Raw genomic sequence first — 23,108 nt, 5'->3', positions numbered from 1 at the left:
CCCCCAGCCTCTGCCGCTGCTGAAGGTTCCCCAGGGCTGGTCGGAGGCGAGGATCCCGTGAGGGCTTTCCGGTGGGTGGGGGGCCTGCAGGAGTGCAGTGGAGGGACCTCTGCCCCTGGCACAGCTCACAAGCTCAAGCCCTGCCCCCTGAGAGCCACGCTTGCCTCAGCCGCGAGGGACTCCGGGGTGTTTGGAAGAAAACCTCTGTGTCGTTTCCTCCTTTCCATGTGTAAGTGATGATTGTGTGTGTCACCTTCCCTGTCTAGCTATGATTCTGGCGGGAAAAGCCTACTACGATGGAGTGGCCAAGATCGGTGAGATTGCCAGCGGGTCCCCTGTGTCGACAGAGCTGGGTGAGCTGACCGTCCGTTACATATACACCCAACTTGAGCGCGGTTCCGGAGCCTTTGTCGTGCGAGCCCTGATGAGAACATACAAAGTGGCCCGGATCCAGAATGGAAAAGAGGGCTAGCCCAGCACTCGGGTTTGTTCACCTCTGCGGTGATTGACTCCTCCGTGGTCTGTCCAAAGTGGAGGCTTAGTTAAGCGCAGGCCACTAGGAACTGGGCTTCTGCCTCTGAGGTTTGGGCCCTAGTTCCCTGCTGATCCCTGAAGCGTGAAGCCGGGGGAGCCTTGAGCCACATTTTTAACTGAAGGGGATGTGCACGCAGCCTCCGGCCTCTGGCAGAGCGTTTCCTGTGACTCACCTTGCAGAGAGTCCAGCCTCTTTACGTTCTGCTCTTGGCTGTCGCTGCTTCCACAGTTGCTCTCGGTTGTGATTTTTCCGGTTTTGCTGGTATGAATCGATCCCCTGTGCACACGTGGAGGGCGAGGGCAGCCGCACCCTCGGCAGCACCAAGGCTTCTATTTACAGAGCCGGTTCACTGTACCATCTCCGAAGCGGGGAAAGGTGGATTTTTTTTTTAATAGTCCCACACATAACCATCATTTTAATAACTTGTTAAATATGTTTTACTTGACAGAGGGTAACATTTCAGAGTTTAAAATGTTTGTCAGAATTTGAAAGGTTCAGAAAACCAGAGGAAAGGATTGGTAAAGTGTGTGTTTTAAAGAAATGTGTGTTCCTCTCCAATTAAAACGTGGAAAGGGAAGCAGAGGGGCAAAGGCGCATATGTTTAAGGTTCAAATAATTCACACCATTCGTATGTTAAGTGTCTTGAGGGTTTTCAGGATTGCTTGGAAAACTCCTAACTGACCCATAAAAGCCAAGGAACAAATTCAAGGTGTGATGATGGTTCTGGGGTTGGGGGCTGGGCTGCTGCATCTGCAGTGGATCTGGGCGCTCGTTAACATTCTCTGACAGCTTTTGTACCGGAAGAGTTCATAGTCTTGAAACCTGTAGGCAAAAGCTAAGCCTGAAGTGATGCTGGGTGATGAATAAGTCAGTACTGCGATACTGAATAGAATCAGTTACGAGTAGAAAATTTTCAAAGCGCTGACTTGTATTCTGTTGTTCTGGCAAGGTCTGAACTATAGTAACTCTGTCCAAAGTGGATCAGTTTAATAAAATACACACTGTGTTATGTAGACAGAAGCAGACAGTAAAATTTAGGACATTTGAGGGATGATTGGGGTGATTATAGGGTTCCAAAAATAGAACTAAATTAAAAAGAAACAGCCTATTTGTGTCAGGCATCAGGGGAAAAAAAAGTATGACCCTTATGTTAAAACATACGGCGCTTTGACTCACCGTCATTCAGTTTGCCTTTTTAATGTTTTATGATTCTTGCCACTGTTTAAATAAGACTTCTGTTCCACACCTTATTTGATTCAGCTGTGAGTTCATAATGTTGAATCAGCTGTTTCCACAGCAACCGTGTTGTTATAAACACGAGCTTAAAATTTCGGTTTCAATAAGGAAAATATGTTGCTATGGTGCAGTTTCTTTCATGTGTTTGTATTTCATTCAGAGGGAATGGAAATTACTTGCTGCCATTTTTGTTCCAAGTTGTCCTTTTGCTTATATTCACTCTATCATGTAGTTAATTTCCTACTCATTTGCAGCCATTCCATGATAAAGTGCAATCCTAGTAGGAGTTGCTTTTGGAGGCCTAACATTTACTTCTTTTGATTTGCTTAGTTTTTTATTTTGTTGTTAAAGTTTAGACTAAAATACTACCCTATATCTGTTTAAATACCTGTATGGAAGAGCACTGGACAATTCATAGAAAAAAGAGAGACCTAAAATTGATTGTACCTTTCTTGTTTTTCAAGAAGATTTTCTGATCTAGTTACTGACATTTTGGTATTGGCCTTCATACTTTATTATGAAACTTATGTTACAAATTCCATTTGTTAAAAACTGAAGGGGTATTACATATGTGAAGATTATGAATCATTTCAAAATTTTCATTCCTGAAGAGTATTATCTCTGAAAAGCCTTTCTTTTCCCACGCCCCACCCCCGCAAAAAAAAATCCTATAGTTATACAATTTTCCGTTTAAAATTTTTGCTTTGGGAGGAAAATACCCTCTGGCTAAAAATATTTACTTAATTCATAGAAATTTGTAGTGAGGATTCAACTTGGAAAACTTGGCCAAATACATTATTAATGTAAATCAGGGTGGCAAAGCTAAGCATTTCAGTCTCTTCTCATTTTAGAGGAAAGAAAAGGTGTGTGTGTGTGGGTGTTGATTAGCCTTTTACTTTTTGTCTTCTGGGTCAGCCTCTGTTAGTAGCACAGGGCTGCAGCAGTACCATTTCTGACTTCTAGCTATGGGTGTTTTCATTTTGATATCCCTCTTTCGGCATCAGCTCACCCAGTACTGTGTGAATCATTTAAGATGCTCTTGCCCACGAGTAACAAAATACCCAACTAACAGTAGTGTAAACAATAAGGATGTTTATTATCCCACATAAGAAGGCCAGGAACAGGGGGTTCTTGGTTAATCATTACTAAGGACTTTGGTTCTTTCTCTCTTTCTTTCTGTCCTAAAGCCCAGCTCCTCATGGTACCAGGGTGGCTGCCCTGCCATTGCTAGTCTCAGGCATCACACCCTCCCTCTTCCCACTATGTCCAGAAGCAGGAAGGAGCACGCTTTACAGAGGAGGAAACCTTTTCCCAGGAGCCCCAGCACACACCCTCTTGTTCTCTCTGGCCTGATTTGGATCACACGCCCATGACCCAGCAGCATTGTTCCCAGGCATGGTTGGCCAAGGGATACATCGAGGGGGAGAGGGCACAGCTGTTAGGAGGACACCCGATGGTGCCACCAGTCAGCCAGCTCTGGTTATCAGAGGTCTTGTTTCAATGCCTTTTAGTGAAAGGAAAGGACTTAACACGCGTTACTGCTTTAGCTGTGCTGTGAGCTGCAAAGTGCTGCTGCGTTTTGCTTGTGTCTCTGATTGGGATAGTGTTTTTCTCCCACATGGGTTGTGTGGTTTTACTATCGTGTGTGTACTTCACACTCTATTTATGATTGTTGTTTCTCCAGTAGACCACAGCCATCCTTCCCAGTCTATTCCTATTTGGAAAGTGGGACTCCCAAGCACAGAAGATGAATTAGGGATGTGGGGTAGTTTTTGTTTTTCTGTCCTTTTGCTTTTCTTCTCAAGCTTTTGGGTATCTTTTCATCACAAACTCTTGGGGCATCTTCCCTGCCTCCGCTTCTCTCTCCTTTCTTTCCTCCTCTCATCTTCCTCTCTGCTGACGTACCTGCACGGTCTCACAGCCTCTTTCATCACTGCCATATTTCTTTCCAGGCTTTTCTTCCGGTGAGTTTGTGCCTAAGAGCCAACATTGAGTGCTTGCTCTCCTCGGGCGCAGGACCCAGTGCCTGACAGGGCCTTTAGTTCAGCGTCTCATTTAGTCCTCAGAGCCGTCCTGCACAGATCTGGGTGCAGGCGCTTCCACTGTCTCCGTTTTCCACGTAAGACCCAGAGGTGAAGTGTGTGCCTGGGTCACACAGTTAGCAGGTGGTCCGACTTGAGAATCTGAGCTCTTCACCTCTGCACTTACTGCACTTCACTGAGGCGAAGGGAAAGGAAAGAGGCAGCCAATCACGGGTTGCTGAAGAGGAAGAAAACAGGAAGCCCACGACGGGGACCTTTTCAAGAAGGAGATGAGAGGGAATCCTTGGTGTCAGAGCAGCCGAAGACTGGGGAGGGGCTGGCAGGTGTGGTGATTGGAGCTCACTGGCCCCCTCAGAAATGGTGGCTTCACTAGGGTCCTGACCATAAACACCAGGTGTTACAGGGTTGAGGAAGATGGAACTAACAGAAGTTTTACTTACATGTGTATGCCTTCTTACACGTATTGCTTGACTTTTGTACAGCTGTGCTTCACATAGAAACTCAGGTCTCACTAAGTGCGTGCTGTGTGCCGGGTCCTTCGTGTGTTGCCTCATCTCATCCTCAGGAGCCTCGTGGATAGATGTTTCCTCTGAGGTCTGCAGAGTGGATGCTCACCCCGCGTTTCCCTGGGGAGGCTGGTAGACCATAGGGTAAACTTGGCAGTCACAGCCTTCTGCATGGTGGTGAGATAACCTCCATGGGCAACCACATTGGGTCCTGTGTCCTTAGCCATGTGCTCTGCAGCCAAGCAAGGCAGAGCAAGGGCTGTGGGGGTCATGACCTCTGCGAGAGGATGGTAGGCGGCATTGGTGCTGCTTGGGAACGATCCTGTGACCCAGGACAGGGAGGCCAGGCCAGGTCTTATTTTCCCCTGAGACTGCCCAACACCTGAGAGATGCTCAGTAAAGCTTGTGTTGTTACAGTGCCGCTGTCAACTTACACCACCCTGGGCAACACGTCACCTTATGAGTGGTTGGCAGGACTAAGGGAGAGGACAGCAACACGTTCTGGGTTGTTTGAAGATGAAATGAGATAATGTGCCTTGTGTTTTCTAAAGTTTCACAGACCAGAAAGATGCCTCTCTGTTGCCGCTTCATATGTTCACAAGTATTTGAGAATTCAAAAATCAGTACCAATTTTTTTTCATTGACATTATTCTCTTCCATAAAGTAGGTGATACGTTTGTAAGAATATACATTTTTGCTTGATTATTCAAGAACAAATTATTTCAGTTCTTTCCATTGTATCTTCATTTTCTATTTCATTAATGTCTACTCTTACCCTTGTTTTCTTCCTTGTACTATCTTTGGGATTATTCTGCTGTTCTTTTTCTAATTTCTGAAATGATACATTTAACTCATTAATTTTAAATACAGGTAGGCCCACAAAGATGACCATACAAGTTAAAACCATGCAAAGCCATCTTAATAATCAATGGGGAAAATTATGATTGTCCTGTGACCTTTAAAAATGTTTGCCAGAAACATTAAAAACTCTCTCACTTTCAGTTATAAATGTGTAAGGAAATGGAAAAAATAAAACTGATATTTATTTAGTACACAGTACTTTAAAGCATTAGAAACACTGATAGTTAAAGCATTTTTATTTATTTGTAAAAAACTCGAGTCGTTTCAACAACTCTTGTCGCCTTCTTGTATAACTTAAGATACAATATGCTTTCGCAAATTGTCATGCTCCTTTTAAGCTTGGATCAGCTTCCAGCATTTTATCCTCGGTGATTTCAATGTTGTGAGATAGCCTTGAGAGTTCCTTTAATGTGAAGTTTTTTGGGCTGGTATCACTTTCTCGGAAACACCTTCATCCTTTTCACCACAACCGCTTTCCTCAATTATGTTGATGATTCTGGGCTTCACTCCATTCTTGTGGCTGTACATCCAGGGTTTCTCAAACAGTAGCAGTGTTGACGTTCCCACAGGCAGGTATTTCTTCTGTAACTCCATTTACAGTCATTGTTACCACTTTTAATGTCTTTGCTGTACTTCCTCTTTCAGTTATTCATATTTGTAACACATCACATGGGTTTGTTACTGGGAAACAGGGAGGCAACACACCTACACACTTTGCTGTCTGTGTGCTCTATCTGCAGTCCTTGCAGCAACACCACACTGTCTTAATTACTGTAACTTTATGATAAATCTTGATATCTAGTAGGAGATATCAAGTAAAGTAAGTAGACCTTATTCGAGATTGTCTTAGCTATTATAGGACTTCTGCATGTACACGTTCTTTAGAATCAGCTTGTCAGTCTCACTAAAAAAAAAATATCGGATTTTTGACTATAGATTGAATCTATAGATGAATTTAGAGAGAACTGACTCAATCTTCTAATCCATGAAGATGGTATATCCTTTTAATTACTTGAGACTTCTTTAATTTCTGTTAGCACCATTTTGTAATTTTCATTGTAGAAGTCTTGCACATTTTTATACATGCATTTTTAGATACTTATGACATTTTTGTCCTATTGTAAATGGCGTTTTAAATTTTTTTATTTTCTTTTTTTATTCTGTTGAGATTTCAATTTGTCATTCTTTTTCATTACTATAAGTTCTATTTAGTTCTTTTGAAATCTGTGAATTTTTATCATTTTAATAGCTTTATTGAGATCTGATTAACATGTAGTACAATTGCCCCGTTTAAAGCGTATAGTTCAGTGGTTTTTAGTATATTCACAAAGTTTTAAATTATCACCACAGTCAACTTTAGAACATTTTCCTCACTCCAGAAAGAAATCACATACCCATTAGCAGTCACCTCCCATTCACCCCCAACTCCAGTCGTATTTAACCATTAATATATTTTGTCTCCTATAGAGTTGGTTTTGCTGGACTTTTCACATAAATGGAATCATACAATATGTGATCTTTTGTCACTGGTTTCTTTCACTTAGCACAATGATTTCAAGGGTCATTCACATTGTAACATGTAGCAGTACTTCCTTTCTTTTTATGGATGGATAATATCCTATTGTATAGATATACCACATTTTGTTTATCTGTTTTATCAGTTGATAAGATATTTAGGTTGCTTCTACCTTTTAGCTATTAAAACATACTGCTGCTATGAACATTCATGTACAAATTTTGTGTGTACATACGTTTTTCTGTCTCTTGGGTATATACTTAGGAGTAGAATTGCTGGCTCATATGTTAACTCAATAAATTTAACCCTTTGAGGAACTGCCAGAGTATTTTTCAAAGTGAATGCACCATTTTATATTCCCACCAGCAGTGTATGAGGGTTCCAACTTCTTTAAGTCCTTGCTAACACTTGTTATGGTCTGTCTTTTTGATTATAGCCATCCTAGTGAGTGTGAGGTACTACCTCATTTGAGTTTTGATTTACATTTCCCTAGTGGTTGATGTCGAGTATCTTCATGTTCTTACTGGTCATTGCATATCATCTTTGGAGAAATGTCTATTCAGATCCTTTGCCCATTTTTACTTGGGTTATTTGTCTTTTTATTATTGAGTTTGCCAATCAACTTTTAATAAAGTTTTGTTTTTCTCTTTTGATTCTTTTTATTATCAATGCAGTTTGAAGTTCTTTCTTTCTTTCTTTATTGGCTGCGTTGGGTCTTCATTGCTGTGCGTGGGCTTTCTCTAGTTGTGGCAAGTGGGGGCTACTCTTTGTTGTGGTATGCGGGCTTCTCATTGCAGTGGCTTCTCTTTGTTGCAGAGGATGGGCTCTAGGCACACAGGCTGCAGTAGTAGTGGCATGCGGGCTCAGTAGTTGTGGCTCACGGGCTCTAGAGCACAGGCTCAGTAGTTGTGGCACGTGGGCTTAGTTGCTCCGTGGCATGTGGGATCTTCCAGGTCCAGGGCTCGAACCCGTATCCCCTGCATTGGCAGGCATTCTTAACCAACGCACCACCAGGGAAGTCCCAGTTTGAAGTTCTTGACAGTCTAATTCTGCTGATGCTTTATTGTGCCTCTTGATTCTCATTCATGTGGAAATATTTCTGTATGGGTTTTATTGTCATCTCATTGTTCTCTTCCATGTTGGGGTCACCTATGGAGGTGTAAAAGTTTTGCCATTGGAAGTCACCAAGAAATGAAAAGTAGAAATGCCAAGGAATGGTGGAGCTTCTCTCATTTAAATATGTTTAATTCTTAGAAAATAAAAATAGTTGATGGAATATGACTTACCATTTGATAAAATTCTTGTAAAATATTTAGAATGTGCAAATGAAAATGCTCCTTTATTTTCTGTCATATCCATACTAACAAAGGTATTCTGCCAGTTTTGCAGGGAAAGTGACTCAGATTTTATGGAAAATATCTTTAAATGTCTAAAATTTGTAAGCTCTTCTAATTATCTAAAACTTAAATAATGGCAGGTTTTAATTTTCTATAAATAGGCTAGATACACATCCTTCTCCCAGGAGTCATTCCTGATGGTTTGCTCTTGAAAACGAAAGGTCCTTTATGACTAGAGTCTGTTCTCCTATTATAGAGACTATTGAGGAAATGTGTCATTGCTTTTTCTCAACTATAATTGAAAGTAATAGGAAAATTCTAATGATTCAAGAGAATTGCCAAATTTTAGTCATTTTTATGTTAAATGCGCTGAACCACTAGAAGATAACAGTAAGAATTAGCATATATTTTGAAGTAGCCTTCAAATTCGCTCTGTTAAAGCATCACCTTTTATCAGTTGTACCTTAACTGAGCAAACAAGAGCCAAGGGGCTGGTCAGCACTGATTTGAAACTAAAATTTTATTGGGCCACGGCCGTGCCCACTTGTTCATGTGTTGTCTGCAGCTACACTGGCAGAACTAAGCGGTTGCAACAGAGGAGACCTGAACTGTTTACAACCTGGCCCCTTGCAGGCCCTTACTTGACAGCAGAAGGCCTTTAGGGTCATCCAGTTGCTTAAGCCACTCAGGACGGAGCCATCGTGTGAGGGATTTGATATCCTTTTCTCCAAAGAAAAAGCAGCTCCTTACCATCTGCGATCTAAGTGCTTGGGTTTAATTAAGACTATACTTTCCAGGATCATTCCTGTAGTCTGTTACTAAATGCTTGGGTTTAACACACATTAACAGCATGATCCCAATAACCACAGCATGTAAGCAGCTCTGGGGCGACACCGCCTTGCCCTGTTGGGAGAAACAAACGAACAGACAAATGCAAAGCCAAAGACCAGAGCTCTGTAGTCAGGATTTGGCAAGTAAAATATTTTAATCCACTGTGTTTGTTAAATAGTAAGTCATATGAATAATAATTCATGTGACTCAGGTCGTCAGGGTGTGTACCTGTAGCTGTGCACATAAATCCTTATCACAGATACACAGTTCAACTCAAGGAACAGTGCTCATTTAAAAGAGGAAACTGAAATTTGTCTAAAGCTTCCAGTTTTGTCCCTAAATCAAATGACGTTTATTTTCTAAGACTTAGGAAATATGGAAATGGTGGAAAGGGAAAACAGAAATGGTCAGGGGAAAATATTTTGGCAAAATATTCAAAAGAAACTTTGAACCAGTTTTTTCATCTTTAAACCATAGAAAAATAAAGCTTGTTCTCACTTATTTCTCAAGGAATAACAGGGGACTTTCTTCAGGGAGTTGACAAATTTCCTGTGAGGTATAAGGACCTCAGCATTACATAAGTTTAGACTGTGTTATTATGTTCCAATTCAGCCAGCTATTACATTATTTATGTATGTATGTATGTATGCATGTATGTATGGCTGCATTGGGTCTTCGTTGTGGTGCCCAGGCTTTCTTTAGTTGCATCGAGCAGGGGCTACTCTTCCTTGTGGTGCGTCGGCTTCTCATTGTGGTGGCTTCTCCTGTTGCAGCGCACGGGCTCTAGGTGCGCGGGCTTCAGTAGTTGCAGCACGCGGGCTCAGTAGTTGTTGCATGCAGGCTCTAGAGCACAGGCTCAGTAATTGTGGCACACGGGCTTAACTGCTCCGTGGCATGTAGGATCTTCTCAGACCAGGGCTTGAACCCGTGTCCCCTGCATTGGCAGGTGGATTCTTAACCACTGCACCACCAGGGAAGCCCACATTATTTTGAATCATCTGTTAAATTGTTTGGGCCAGTTTCTTAAATTGATCACAAAACAGAAGATTTTATCTCCTCACCATCAGGGAACCTAGAAGATCATAGGTTTTCTTTTGTTATTGATAGAGTGTTCATTGGTCATGCAATTAAACAATATGTATTTATTACAGTTTTGTCTTGTTGACACTCAAAATCCAACCTGACAGTCTTGGGTCTTAAAAATAAGAGCAGAAGGGACTTCCCTGGTGGCGCAGTGGTTGAGAGTCCACCTGCCGATGCAGGGGACACGGGTTCGTGCCCCGGTCCGGGAGGATCCCGCATGCCGCGGAGCGGCTGGGCCGGTGAGCCGTGGCTGCTGAGCCTGCGCGTCCGGAGCCTATGCTCCGCAACGGGAGAGGCCGCAACAGAGAGACGCCTGCGTACCGCAAAAAAAAAAAAAAAAAGAGCAGAAAACAGTACGTGAAAAATTTTTTAGATGTTATTCATTCAGAGAAATATCATAAATAGATTCCTAAGGTCTAGATAAAATAAAAGAATTCATGCCAGAGTCAATGAGAGAGCTAAGTTGAGTCAAAGCAATTGTTGTTGACCAAAACCATTTATCTTTTAGTTGCAGGTGAGGCTCACTTTTTTTTTTTTTTTTTTTTTGCCGTACGCAGGCCTCTCACTGTTGTGGCCTCTGCTGTTGCGGAGCACAGGCTCCGGACGCGCAGGCTCAGCAGCCATGGCTCACGAGCCCAGCCGCTCCGCGGCATGCGGGATCTTCCCGGACCGGGGCACAAACCCGTGTCCCCTGCATCGGCAGGCGGACTCTCAACCACTGCGCCACCAGGGAAGCCCGAGGCTCACTTTAAAGAGATTAAAATCCTTTCCGCAAATATAGGAAACAGTTAGTAGGGAATTTATTTTATTTGGTTAGCATTGTACCTGACGTATGCATATTAACTCCAGTACTCATCGTGATAGCTCTCTGAAGTGTGGGTACTATTATTATTATTATTTTCATTTTACAGATGAGGAAACTGGGGTTCAAAGAGAGTTAAATAACTTGCCAAAGTCACCCAGCTGGTTAACGGCTGGTTAATTTGAGCTCAGGTAGTCTGCCAGCTGTGTGGCCTGTTACGCTGATTTAATTTTCTACATGTTGAAAAGATGGGCTTTTTCTGATGTGATTTATTTTATGGCAGTCAGATTGTCCTGTCCATTATCGTTCAGCAGATAAAAGGTTGTGTTAAATAGTGGACCATCATATAGTCTGAAACTGATTCATCATGTGAGTATGATTCTGTATTTTGTGTTTTTATCAGATATAATCAAGAGTTTGTATTTTGTATTAGCATTTATTACATGACCATTTATTCCAACTTTGCAAATGACTTGCCATTTCAGTTTTCAGGTGGCACCTCGTTGGGAGCAAAAAAAGATCTAACTGTAGAGAAAGATAGGCTTATAATTTATAAATGTATAATTTATAACATCTGTATAAGCACATACCATATAAGTCCATATATCATCTAGGCATATTGGTATAAGTATATATAAATTTCTAAAACTGAGAGGATGTTCTGTGTTGTAAATTGTACCTCCCTACAGAAGTTATTATAAGAAAAGCATTCCTTCTTCCAGCTTTGAAGTAACCATATGTGCAGATGATGTATTATAATTAGTAAAAACTACAGGTATAAAAGCTAAGATGTCAAATCAAGATGAGTCATTTTAACATTTAATGCTTCCTGACGGCATGATGGGCACATCCTGAATGTCAGTCTGAATGTCATTACCTATTTTTCAATGCACTTTATGATACTTGCCCGTTCTCTTAAATCTTTGAATTTTAAAGTGTGTGAAGGGAAAATTATCTTGTTTAAACCCAGTTTTCACAATTATTTAAATTGGTCTTTTTCTCCTCAAAGGATATCATGTGTCCTGTCAACTCCGGATGGGGAGAGGTTAGGACTCCTTATTCTCAGGCTCTCAGCTGTGGCCAAAGAACAGCGGTCAGGGGGCCGCAGCAACTGTCCAGGTCTCCACGAGGCAGGGGCCTGAGGGCTCCGCCTCGTGACCGCTTCTTTCGTCATTCACATCAGTCACGAGAGCCACCGCATCCTCTCACAAATGCCCACGGGTGTCTTACTCTATTCATGGCACTATGCTGGGCTTGAAATCAGGAGTCAAACAAAAACACAAAGTTCTAACACACAAATAGGGGAAGGGACTTCACAGCAAGAAAGAGTGGCTCTGGTCAGAAGCACCAGACACAGCAAAGGGTACGGCCCCTGCAGTAGGTTGAGGGGGGAGGACAACGAAGTTAAAGGGAGAGGGACACGGTGGAGACAGGTGTAGTTAGAATCGTGGTGCGGGTGAGGCCTGCCTTGACCCTGCCGGCCACATGTTCCTAAGCACATGGGCATGCTGCGGAGGAGAGTGACAGCCTTGGCGGGGGGGACGTGGTAGATTCCTTGTTAGCGCACGTGGGGTTCTGAATGTTTTTGGTCTTCAGCCACTTGGAAGTAAATGCACTTCCTTAGGTACTCTTTCCTGGTCTGGATGCCTTAAAATTATTAAAAGTAAGGATGCCAGTGTAAATCAGCTATCCCTCAATTGAAGGAAAAAAAAAAGTAAGGATGACAAAGGAGCACATGAAAAGATGGTCAACACCATTAGCCATTAGGGATTTGCACATCATAACCACATGAGATACCACTTCACACCCCACAGCAGCTGTAATCAAAGAGACAATAGTATGTGTTGGCAGAGATGTAGAGAAATGGGAACCCTTGTGCATTGCTGGTGGGAATGTAAAATGGAGCAGCTGCATTGGAAGAGTCTGTCAGTTCCTCAAAATACAGAGTTTACCTTATGACCCGGCGATTCCATTCCTTCGATGTCTCCTCAAGAGAAATGAAACATACGCTCATACAAAATCTTAGCATTATTCCCAGCAGGCACAAGGTGGAGACAACCCAAATGTCCAGCAGCTGATGAATTGATAAACAAAATATAGTATATCCATACCATAGGGTGTTATTCAGTCATAAAGAATGGAGTACTGACACATGCTACAACATGGATGAACCTTGAAAACATGCCAAGTGACAGAAGCCAGATTAAAAGGCCACGTATTGTAAGATTCCATTCATACAAAAGTTCTAGAGCAAATTCGTAAGAGGCAAAAAGCAGATTGGTGATTGCCGAGGGCTGGGGAGAGGGGAGAATGGGGAATAACTACTTGATGGGTACAGGGTTTCCTTTTCAGGTAGTGAAATGAACTGGATAGTGTGGATGGTTGTACAACATTGTGAATGTCCTAAATGTCACTATTGGTCAATTTAGGTTATGTGTATTCTACCACCAAAAACCCCCCAAAAATAAGTATGCCACTCTGAGAAGTCCCCAATATATGGGATATCCTAATTAATTCATACTAAAAACAATATAATAGACACTGTAATGATTCAAGAGGCTAGTGGTACACATTTCCCAGCCCCTGTGAAGGGTTTTAGTTGGCCCCGCCCTGATGGTCCTTTAGCAGTGTCTGCTCTAGGGAGGTTCCAGAGGGGGAGATGGCAGCAGTTACAACAAATGTGCCACCACTGCCCTGCTCAGTGAAACTTTCAGTGAGAAGTAAGCTCTAGGATGAGCTTAGAAATGTTTGTTGATGGACTAAATGAGTGTATCAGATAAGGGTGTTGGGCTCTTTGCATTCTAACTCTATGAATCAGGTTTTTCTGGGCTTTCTTGAAACCATGACTGTCATTTACAGCATTAGTAAGCTTGGTCCCCACCTTCAGGGTATCTACAGCTTAGTAAGAGAGATTATGAAAATATATACATACATAGCTTTAACACAGGACCCAGTGCAAGAGTAAAAGTTACAAAGGCTACCGGACTTCATGGGAGGAGGCAATCACACCCACATGCAGGTGGAGGAGGTAGAGACAGACTGAGTCAGGGGATGCTGTAATCCTGAGTAGGAAGGGGTTGGTTTCTGGTGGAGGGAGCAGGTGGAGGGGACGGGGGATATTTCAGTTTGCCTGGGATTCAGGGTTCATGGAGAGGATTGTGAGTGTAGGTTAGAATTGGAGCCTTATTACTTTGAGTGATAGGCTACAGATTCTGTGTTTGTATGTCTCATTTCAAATTGAAGTAAGAATATTATTAGCACTAAAAGGTTTTGCATTATTAAAAGCTGACTAATATTTTAGGAGCATGAGTTCAAAGATAAAAATTATGAGATGACTAAAAAGGCAAATTAAATGGCATGCTCTTTACAACTAAAAACTGGACTCTTAGTGTCCAGAATAAGTCTATTCCTGTAACTCTTGAGTGCAGTGAAGCTAATATGTGTATATGTCTCGGGTATTTATAACTCAAAGCCATAGCTGATAGCAGCTTCCATTTTTATAACAGTAGAAACTTGTGACATACTAAGGTTTCTTTTTTCTCTTCATATGTATATGATTAAATGTTTTAATATCTCACTTTTATTCTCTACTCAATCCTGCCCAACTTTGCACGTCATATTAATATTTTAAAACAACTTATGAATCCTCTAGGAAGTTTAGAACTTGTTTTATAATGAGTATTAAAATACACTTCAAGCTTTTAAAAAATTAATGCTTTTACTGAAAAATGAACCTAAGAAGCAGTTTCCTTATTATTTTAAAATGTCTGTTTTAAAATAATTAAAACCCGTGGCTATATAAACTATCTTGGGCACTGCTTTTTTTTTTTAATCAAAGTATAATTGATTTATAATGTTGCATGACTTTGTGGGGTACAGCAAAGTGATTCAGTCATATATATATATATATATATATATATTCTTTTTCAGATTCTTTTCCATTATAGTTTATTACAAGATATTGAATGTAGTTCGGTGTGCTATATACAGTAGTACCTATATTTTATATATAGTAGTTTGTATCTGCTAATCCTAGACTACTAGTTTATCCCTCTCCCTGCTTTCCCCTTTGGTAACCATAAATTTGTTTTCTATGTCTGTAGTCTTATTTCTGTTTTTTAAATAAATTCATTTGTATCATTTTTTTAGATTCTACATATAGGTGATATCGTATGATATTTGTCTTTGTCTGACTTACTTCACTTAGTATGATAATCTCTAGGTTCATCCGTGTTGCTGCAAATGGCATTGTTTCATTCCTTTTTTTTATGGTGGAGTAATATTCCGTTGTATATATTGATATATACCACATCTTCTTTATCCATTCATCTGTCAGTGGACACTTAGGTTGTTTCCATGTCTTGGCTATTGTAAAGAGTGCTGCTATGAACGTTGAGGGGGCACTGCTTTTTTAACTTAACATTCCACACATATTTCTTTGAATTCATAAGTAATCCATTTACTCATCATTTTGATGGCTGCCTACATTTCACTTCTTTAAATTTTCCTCTGTTGGCATGGAGGTGGAGTCCCAGTGCTGGGGAGGAGGGTGAGCATTGTGGTAGTGGGATGACTACAGGGTTTGTTCTTTGCTCTTGTGAAAAATTGTCCTTTAACTAAAGAAAAAAGTCCTTCTATGGTTTTCTGAAAAGCACATAAAAGCAAATATTCAGTAATCAAGGGATTACAGTAGTTTTTCTTTCCTCATTTAAATAACAGTATGCTCAATTCAGTGAGCATCTCTGCTAGGCATTGTTCTGATCACTTAGGGATAAATCAATACGTACAAGTCCCTGCTCTTGGGAACTTGCGTTCTAGTGGGTGGTAAACAGGTCTAATTTGCCGGGCAGTAATGAGGCGAAGGGCCACTGATGGAGGAAAGGGGTGAGCGCAGCTGGTTTGGGAGGGGCGTCAGGGACATGCAGTCAGGAGGGAGAGCGGTCCCAGGAGACCGTTCCGTGGAGGCCGGCAAGTGCAGCGTTCCTGAGGCTTGGTGAGCTTGGGTCCCAGTTGGGAAGCCGGTCAGTTGAGGTGCAGTTCAGGATGGGGGGAGGGAGGGGATGAGGGCTGGAGGTGGGCTGCGCGGGTGGGACCAGGCCCTGTGGGGCCTTGTGGGTCATGGTAAGAACGTTGCCTTTTGACCTGAGGTGAGGGTGAGGGGCCTCTGAAGGCTTTGGACTCCGGAGTGGCAAGGTTCTTCCTGGCTCTGCTCAAAGAATAGGCTGTAGAAGGGTGGGAGCAGGGACACGGGCTGGGAGGCTGTTGTCCCAGTGCAGGTGAGCTAGAACGTTGGGTCGGCCTGGGATTGAAGGGAGAGGCAGTGGGCTTGCTGTGCACTGGCCGCCACCTGTGAGAGGGTGTGGTGGATGAGGGGTCAGGGTTTGTTCGTAGATGTCTTAGGTTTGGGATGCCTGTTAGACCAAGCGGAAATGTTGAGGCAGCAGCTGGAAACGTAGGTCCGGAGTTCATTGAACGAGTAGCTTTTTATCCCTGTGGGCAAGACGGGCCCTCTTTCGCTCTCGCAATGTGCCCTGTGGCTTCCCTCAGTCGCAAGGAAACCAACAGTTATAAGCATCACAGCGAGTCAGATGCTTCACCTCTGTGTTCTCATTTGATTCTTGCCAGGTCGTATCGGGGGCTGTTTGTTTACATGTCCATCATACAGATGAACCAGGGATGCAGGGACCAGCCCTCCCCACCCCACATAAAGCCTCACAGCCACAGTAACGTGCCAGTCGGGCTGGCAGCCCAGCCCTTTTCTGAGCGTTCTTCCCCAGTGTAGCTGTACTGCAGGCTGTGGGGTTCCCTGCCGTTTGCAGTGGATCATCATCTTTTTATGCCTCCCTAGTTCCTTTCCTAAAGCATGTTTTTAGTTTGTTTCAAAAGTTTAGGTGCATCAGGCAAGGTGGCCATCGACCGCTCTGTTTGACTTGGAGTTAGGGCCTGTGTGTGTGGTGTGTTTGGGCTGTGACAGGTGTGGGGAGGCTGATTGTCATGGGCTGCCTTGGGGATTCAGTCCTCTACTTTGGTTTTACTTCCTGCACAAACCAAACATTGAGCTGAAATGGCTTCAAGCAACCAGGCCGGCCCTCACCCAGTGCGGCCGTGCCTCTGTGATACTGCCCCCCCAGAGGTAGCCTGTTCCATTTTAAAACAGCCCTAATAATTAAAGTGTTCTGGTGGATGTTGGGTACACATGCCTGTCCCTGTAATTCACACATACTGGGCATCATTCTGTCCTAGGGTACCCGGTAGGGAAAATCTAATTCCTTTTGCATATTTGAGTGAGGATGCAAAGTAGTTGAGAGCACAGGCTCAGGGTCGGACATGAGTTCAAATTCCAGCCCCACCACCTTTAGTACTTTTGTAATTTGGGGGAAAATCATCTAACCTCTCAAAGTCTCAGCTTCCCCTTCTGTACCGTGAGGTAATAGAGCTACTTCTTCTTGGGCTGTGAGGACTAAATGAGGCCATTTCTGTAAGGCAGCTAGCACCGTGCTTGGCACAAGGCAAGGACTTGACACCTGTAAGCTGTCCATGAGGATCATACAGTTGTCATCTTGCCGTCTGAAGTAGAAGAAGGTGAGGAATACTTTTGAACTGTGAAAGCACCAAGTTATCCTGTTTGCTCAGTTGTCCCTTTGGAGTAAGAGATATAATAAAACAGATTCTGGATTTTGTGGAATCTCCCTTAAATTCACGTCATAATAGGACTGACCAACATCCACGTGGGAAGTATGGTTTTAGATTAATGTCTTTCCATCCAAAAGTTGGGAGCAGTAGCCCAGTTTTATTTTGTGTTTTTAAACTTGCCTAATTAGAACTGGTTGCCTTAAAAGAAAACAATAAAAAACCATAGTCTTTTGGAAAATTTCTTCACTTAAAAATTTAAGATGGTTTTACTCAGTAATACTGGATGGAAACTGTCTCTTGGTGCCTCCTCTACCTGTGTATTGTCCTCATCTTTGTTTTTGGGGGTCCTGTTTTAATAATTTTAAAGAACCTAAAATTTTTTCAGATGTAGCATTTTTCAAGCTTCAGTGAAAATGCCTGCAGTCAATTAGTGGTTCCTAAGACTAACTGGTTGTCAGCTTCATTCATTATTGATAATGCACACCTGCTTTCATTTTTGTTGGCATCAAAATGGTTGTATTTTAACCTTAATCTACTAATCGATGAAAAAGGAGAATAAATAATTAATGTTAATTTACCTCACTTGGTGTAATAACTTATGGAAAACTTCTAATGCTGTATTTTACATTCAATGTAAAGAAGACAACTGCTTATAATCTGTATATGGATGCAAAATTGATAAATTATTTGTGTGATATAATTGATACACTTGAACAAATTCACATTGTTCTTTTAGGTAAAAGAAGAGTAGTACATTAAAATCCAACTTGGGAAATATTTTCATTGCAAATCCTGTACTTTGTTTAACTTGACAGCACTTATGTGTAGCAGGTAGGCTAAATTAGTTTAATTGCTAATCAAAAATGAAGTGGATAATAAACATTCAGTTTGCTTCCTGAATCAATCTAATGACAGAATTATCACCTAAGCCCTGAATCTCCACCCTCCTTGACATAATACTTGGTTATAATTTTCTGAGGGGACATCTCTACTAGGTATTACCTTAGGTATTGAGAAGACTAGATCTCTGATATTGTGGGATTGCATTTGCTTTACACCTAACTGAAAAGACTTGATTTTAAAATATCCAGAAGGTTTTCTAGTGATAATTCCCATTGAGATTTAAGTCCTGTTGTTAGGATAATAGTAATATTTTATTTTTAAAAGCATTCTTACATAAGCTTAAATTTAATTCAGTGTGTCAGTCATATGGGGTTTATTAGTTTCCATTTTTTCTTTCTGCAGACCTTATTTAGAAAAAGAAAATGTTTCTTAAAAAAGGAAAAATGTTTTAATGTTTCTTTTTCTAGCTACCTTCTAAATTCACTTTTCTTCTATTGCCAAACTTCCAAAACAAGTAGTTTATACCAGCTTCCTCCCTTCTCCCTCGTCTCTCCCTTCCTCTCCCACTTTTTATCAGGAAGCTGGAAGGAATCAAACACTGAGTGTCTAGTGTGTGTCTTGCTCTTAGCACATTCCACTTGTTAGGCACTTAATCCTCACAACTCAGGTTGCCAGGTGTCCAGCACTGAACCCACAGAGTCTGGGATTGTAGCTTCTTGCTTGGCAAAATGAAAATTTTATAAACAAATATGTCTCTTGTTTTTTTTTTAAAAAAAATTATCTTGTTTGTGACTCAGAAGCCTCTGAGACTGGACCTCAGTGTTACCAAATCTTGGTGATAGGAAACGAAAGATGACAGGAACTTGCTCCTGGAGCCCTGAGGATGGAAACAGCCCCACCTGGAGCCAGCCGGCTCTGCTGTGGCTGCAGATGGATGCCCAGTGCTCACACGTTAGGGACCAGGCATTTGGGTTCCGCAAAAGTCACTTTTCCTGTAGGCATTTCTGTAATCAATATATTTATACCAATAAAATCAAACACTACAGATGCCACTTTCTGATAGGTCCAGCTTTTGCTGGTTTTCTTCTCCTGCTATCACTGAACTTCCATGCTTCACTGCAGTCACCCTTTCATTTGTTTGTTCAGTATATTCATTAACAACCAGACTTTTAAGGCCGGTGTGTTCCAGGCAGGCACTTGGGGCCACAAAGGTAACGGAATCAGAAGATCAAGTTCTCTTCCGTGTGTAACTGCCAGAAACATTCAGACACTACGTGTGTGTTCCTCCAAGCAGGGTGCTGGTTCCTAATCACTGCAGGTTCCAGATGACTGCTGTGAATTTATTTTTAATTAATAGACTTTAGTTTTTAGAGCAGTTTTAGGTTTATACAAAATTGAATAGATCTCACACAGTTCTCACACACACTCTCTCCCCCACTCACTATTTCCCCTGTTTTTAACATCTTGCATTGGTGTGGTGCATTTGTTACAAATGATGAACCAGTATTGGTACATTACTATTAACTAAAGATCATAGGTTATATTGGGGTTCTATGAGGTTGACAAATGTATAAACAGCCACCCCCCACCAGTCCTTGGCAATCACCGATCTTTTTACTGTTTTTGTAGTTTTGCCTTCTCCAGAATGTCATTTAGTTGGAATTGTGTACTATGCAGCCTTTTCAGACTGACTTCTTTCACTAAATGACATACATTTAAACTCCCTTCATGTCTTTTTATGGTTTAATAGCTGGTTTCTTTTTAATCCCTGAATAATACTCAGTTGTACAGATGTACCACAGTTTGTTTATCCACTCATCTGGGTTGTTTCCAGGGTTTGGCAATATAAATAAAGCTGCTATAGGCATTCATATACTGTACAGGTTTTTCCGTAGGTATAATATTTCTAGTCATTTGGGTAAACACCTAGGAGCACAATTGCTGGATCAAATAAGACTGTTTACCTTTGTAAGAAATTGCCAGACTATCTTGAGAAGTGACTGTACCATTTTGCATTCCCACCCATTCCTCTTGCTCCACTTCAGCATTTGGTGTTGTCAGATTTCTGGATTATAGCCATTCTGATAGGTGTATGGTGGTATCTTCTTGTTTTAATTTGCAGTTTCCTAATCATATGATATGGATCATCTTTTCATATGCTTATTGGCCATCTGTATATCTTACATTTTAACTGAGTTTGTTTTCTTATGGTTGAGCTTTAAGCAGTCTTTATATATTTTTTACATGTATTTTGGATACAAGTCCTTCCTTTATCAGATATGTGTGTTGCAAATATTTTCTCCCAATCTATGGCTTTTCTTTTCATTCTATTAAGTGTTTTTTGTAGAGCATAAGTTTGTAATTTTAACGAAGTCCAACTTAACCAGTTTTTTTATTTCATGGATCATGCTTTTGGCATTATATCTAAAAACTCATTGCTAAACCAAAGTCATGTGTATTTTCTCTGGTGTTATCTTCTAAAAGTTTTATAGTTTTGCATTTTACATTTAGGTGTATGCTCCATTTTGAGTTGCTTTTTGTGAAAAGTATAAGGTCAGTGTCTAGATTCATTGCAAGTGGGTGTCTAGTTGTTTAGCATCCTTTGTTGAAAGGACTATGCTTTCTCCATTGTCTTTGTCTCCCCTGTTGTCTTTGGGTTTCTTTTGAAAATCCTTCTAAATGGAGTGTCAGTTGTAATCCACTGTTATTATCCCGAAGTCCTGTTGATGGGTGATGTGGTGGTAAAATATTGGAGAGGGGGACCATTCTATAATCTCACGTTTAAATCTCCATTGTTTTGTTTTGTTTTGTTGGGTATTTTTGGTTTTTACAGTGGGCCACAGTATCTGGGATGTGACCTTCGGAAGAGTTTCTTAGCCTTTTTTCCCCTCCCCTTAATTGAGACAGGAAGGCTAGAGGGGCTGCAGGTACCTAGTTGTCCTTCCCCAGATCAGATAAAGCTGAGGAAAAGTGTTTCCCTGGAGGGCTAGCCTTCCTTACACAGAACAGAACAAGAACAGAACAACTCTGGGCAGATTTTTCAAAACGGTCATTTTCTCCCTCCCCCTGCCAGAAGCCCCAGAGGAGTTTTCTCCGTTCCTAACAGTAAAAACCTGGTGGCAAGGATGCCTCCTACAGATAAAACTCATGAGCTGCCTGTTGTTTTTAACTCTCAAGCTGGTCCACACTGAGCCTCCGGCAAATCCTCAGTTACCGTTTGGGTTCCTGGCAGCCATGGCTCCAGCATCGGTCTCTGCTCCTGGTAAACTCTGATTTTCCACATCCGCCTGTGAACTTAATTCTCTGATGAATCTAAGAGTTGTTTTTCAGTTTGTTTAGCTTGTTTCTTGTTGTAAGTAAGGGAGTGACGACTTCCGGGCTTTTTACACGTCGGAGCAAAACCAGAAGTGCCCTTGCAATTTGTTCTAACCCGCAGTGGTCAGATGTATCTCTTCTCATCATGGATCAATCCTGATAGATACTGTTTAACTACAGTACTGTAAAGGCTGTGAGGTGGAGGAAAGCAGAGTGTATTCTCTAACTGTGTTCTGTTTGATAATAGGAGAGTAACAGTTTTTCCTTTGGGGACCCTGGGAATCGGGGGTGGGGAGGGAGGAGATGAGTTTAGGAGAGGTCAGTGTCTGTTTCTCTCATTCTGTAAGTTTTAAGAGTTATTCCGAAGCATTTTAAACATAGTACAATAAAGCATACTAAAGAATATATAGATGTATATGTATAAGGAACAAAAAATAATGAAACACGGTGACTAGTTACAAGTTGGCAACCTAGTATGTGGATTTTATTTCTAGAAAACAAGTACTCACCCAGAAAATGGCGTGTTGAGGAGTGTGGGCCCCATGCTGTTGGCATATATCATGCATTATTGAACTAATTTGCTACTTCTGTCTGGACGCACACACCTTATCAGCCAGTATTTCTCTTCAACTCACAAGAAAGTATCACACTCCCCCAAGCCTCTGAAGTAAGTATTCTAGTTATCACCATACAGGTGAGATTACCTGGAGAGAGGTTAAGTAACTTCCCAGGTGTGCACAGCTAAGAGGCTTGTCTGGCACCATTGTAACTTCTGGCAGACTCTGACCTTTGCCCAGTCTTCGTGTCCCTTGAGTTCTCTGTGGGTGATGACAGCCCAGAGGACCCCACTTTCTGAAGATGCTTCAATCTTTTAGCTTTCACAGTACCCCGGCCCTTTCCAGACTCCTTTACCAGCCTATCATCTTCTTCATGAGCTCTTCTTCCTATAGATCTTGTGCTCTATCACTAAGAGATCAGCAGTAGCTGCTGGCCTCTTATTATGAAAAACCAACATCCTTTAGGCAATCTCTTGTAGACTTTTATATAAAAGTAAGTTCTGTTCGTTCTGTATCTAAAAGGGACTCCACTCTGGTGGGGTCGGGGGCAGGGGTGGTGTTTAGGTTTGTGGTTACAGCTTTTGTTTGGCTCAGAGGACTTGTCACTTTCAGATCTTTGGCCATTTCTACTATTTTCTAAAATTGAGGTTTTCAGAGGTCTTACTATTAAATAAGTAGAACATTGATGTTATTTCCCCTGTCAACAGACCTCTTCATCTCTTCCTTACCTTTATCAGCTAGTACTGGATGTACCATCAGAGAAGGATGAAATCATTTTATTCTTCTCCAACAATAAGCAAATAAATTTAATGTTGGCAATAAAGAACTAGCATGAGATAGCCATGTATCAGAAACCCTAAAAGGGGATGAATAGTCAGGAACGCAAGATAATAACTCTCAAATGCCAGGTCTTCATGATTAGATTCAGGTTATATTAATGCTATCTAAGGCAATTTGTGCTCAGAGTATCAATTTCGACACACAGTGTTACCTGCCTCTCATTTGTGGCAT

At 41.6% G+C, this 23,108-nt stretch overlaps 1 protein-coding gene and 1 pseudogene across 6 annotated transcripts in view; both read left to right on the top strand.

Moving 5' to 3' along the window:
• The window catches only part of BAIAP2L1 (BAR/IMD domain containing adaptor protein 2 like 1), an 86,033-nt gene that overhangs the window by 27,413 nt on the left and 35,512 nt on the right, over nt 1–23,108 (top strand). For all 6 annotated transcript variants that reach the window (XM_027125784.1, XM_027125783.1, XM_027125781.1 and 3 more), the window contains exon 3: nt 267–353. In XM_027125784.1, coding sequence (XP_026981585.1) covers nt 267–353 — 87 coding nt within the window. The remainder of the gene's footprint in view (nt 1–266; nt 354–23,108) is intronic.
• Nucleotides 8,814–8,921, top strand: LOC113630830 (uncharacterized; annotated as a pseudogene).

The sequence above is a fragment of the Aethalodelphis obliquidens genome, unplaced genomic scaffold (assembly GCF_003676395.1).
Source record: "Aethalodelphis obliquidens isolate GAN/ISIS:26980383/991018 unplaced genomic scaffold, ASM367639v1 scaffold30, whole genome shotgun sequence".
In the NCBI taxonomy this organism is placed as follows: Eukaryota; Metazoa; Chordata; class Mammalia; order Artiodactyla; family Delphinidae; genus Aethalodelphis; species Aethalodelphis obliquidens.
Note: the sequence above shows the minus strand (reverse complement) of the source record. Positions and strands in the feature narration are given on the sequence as shown.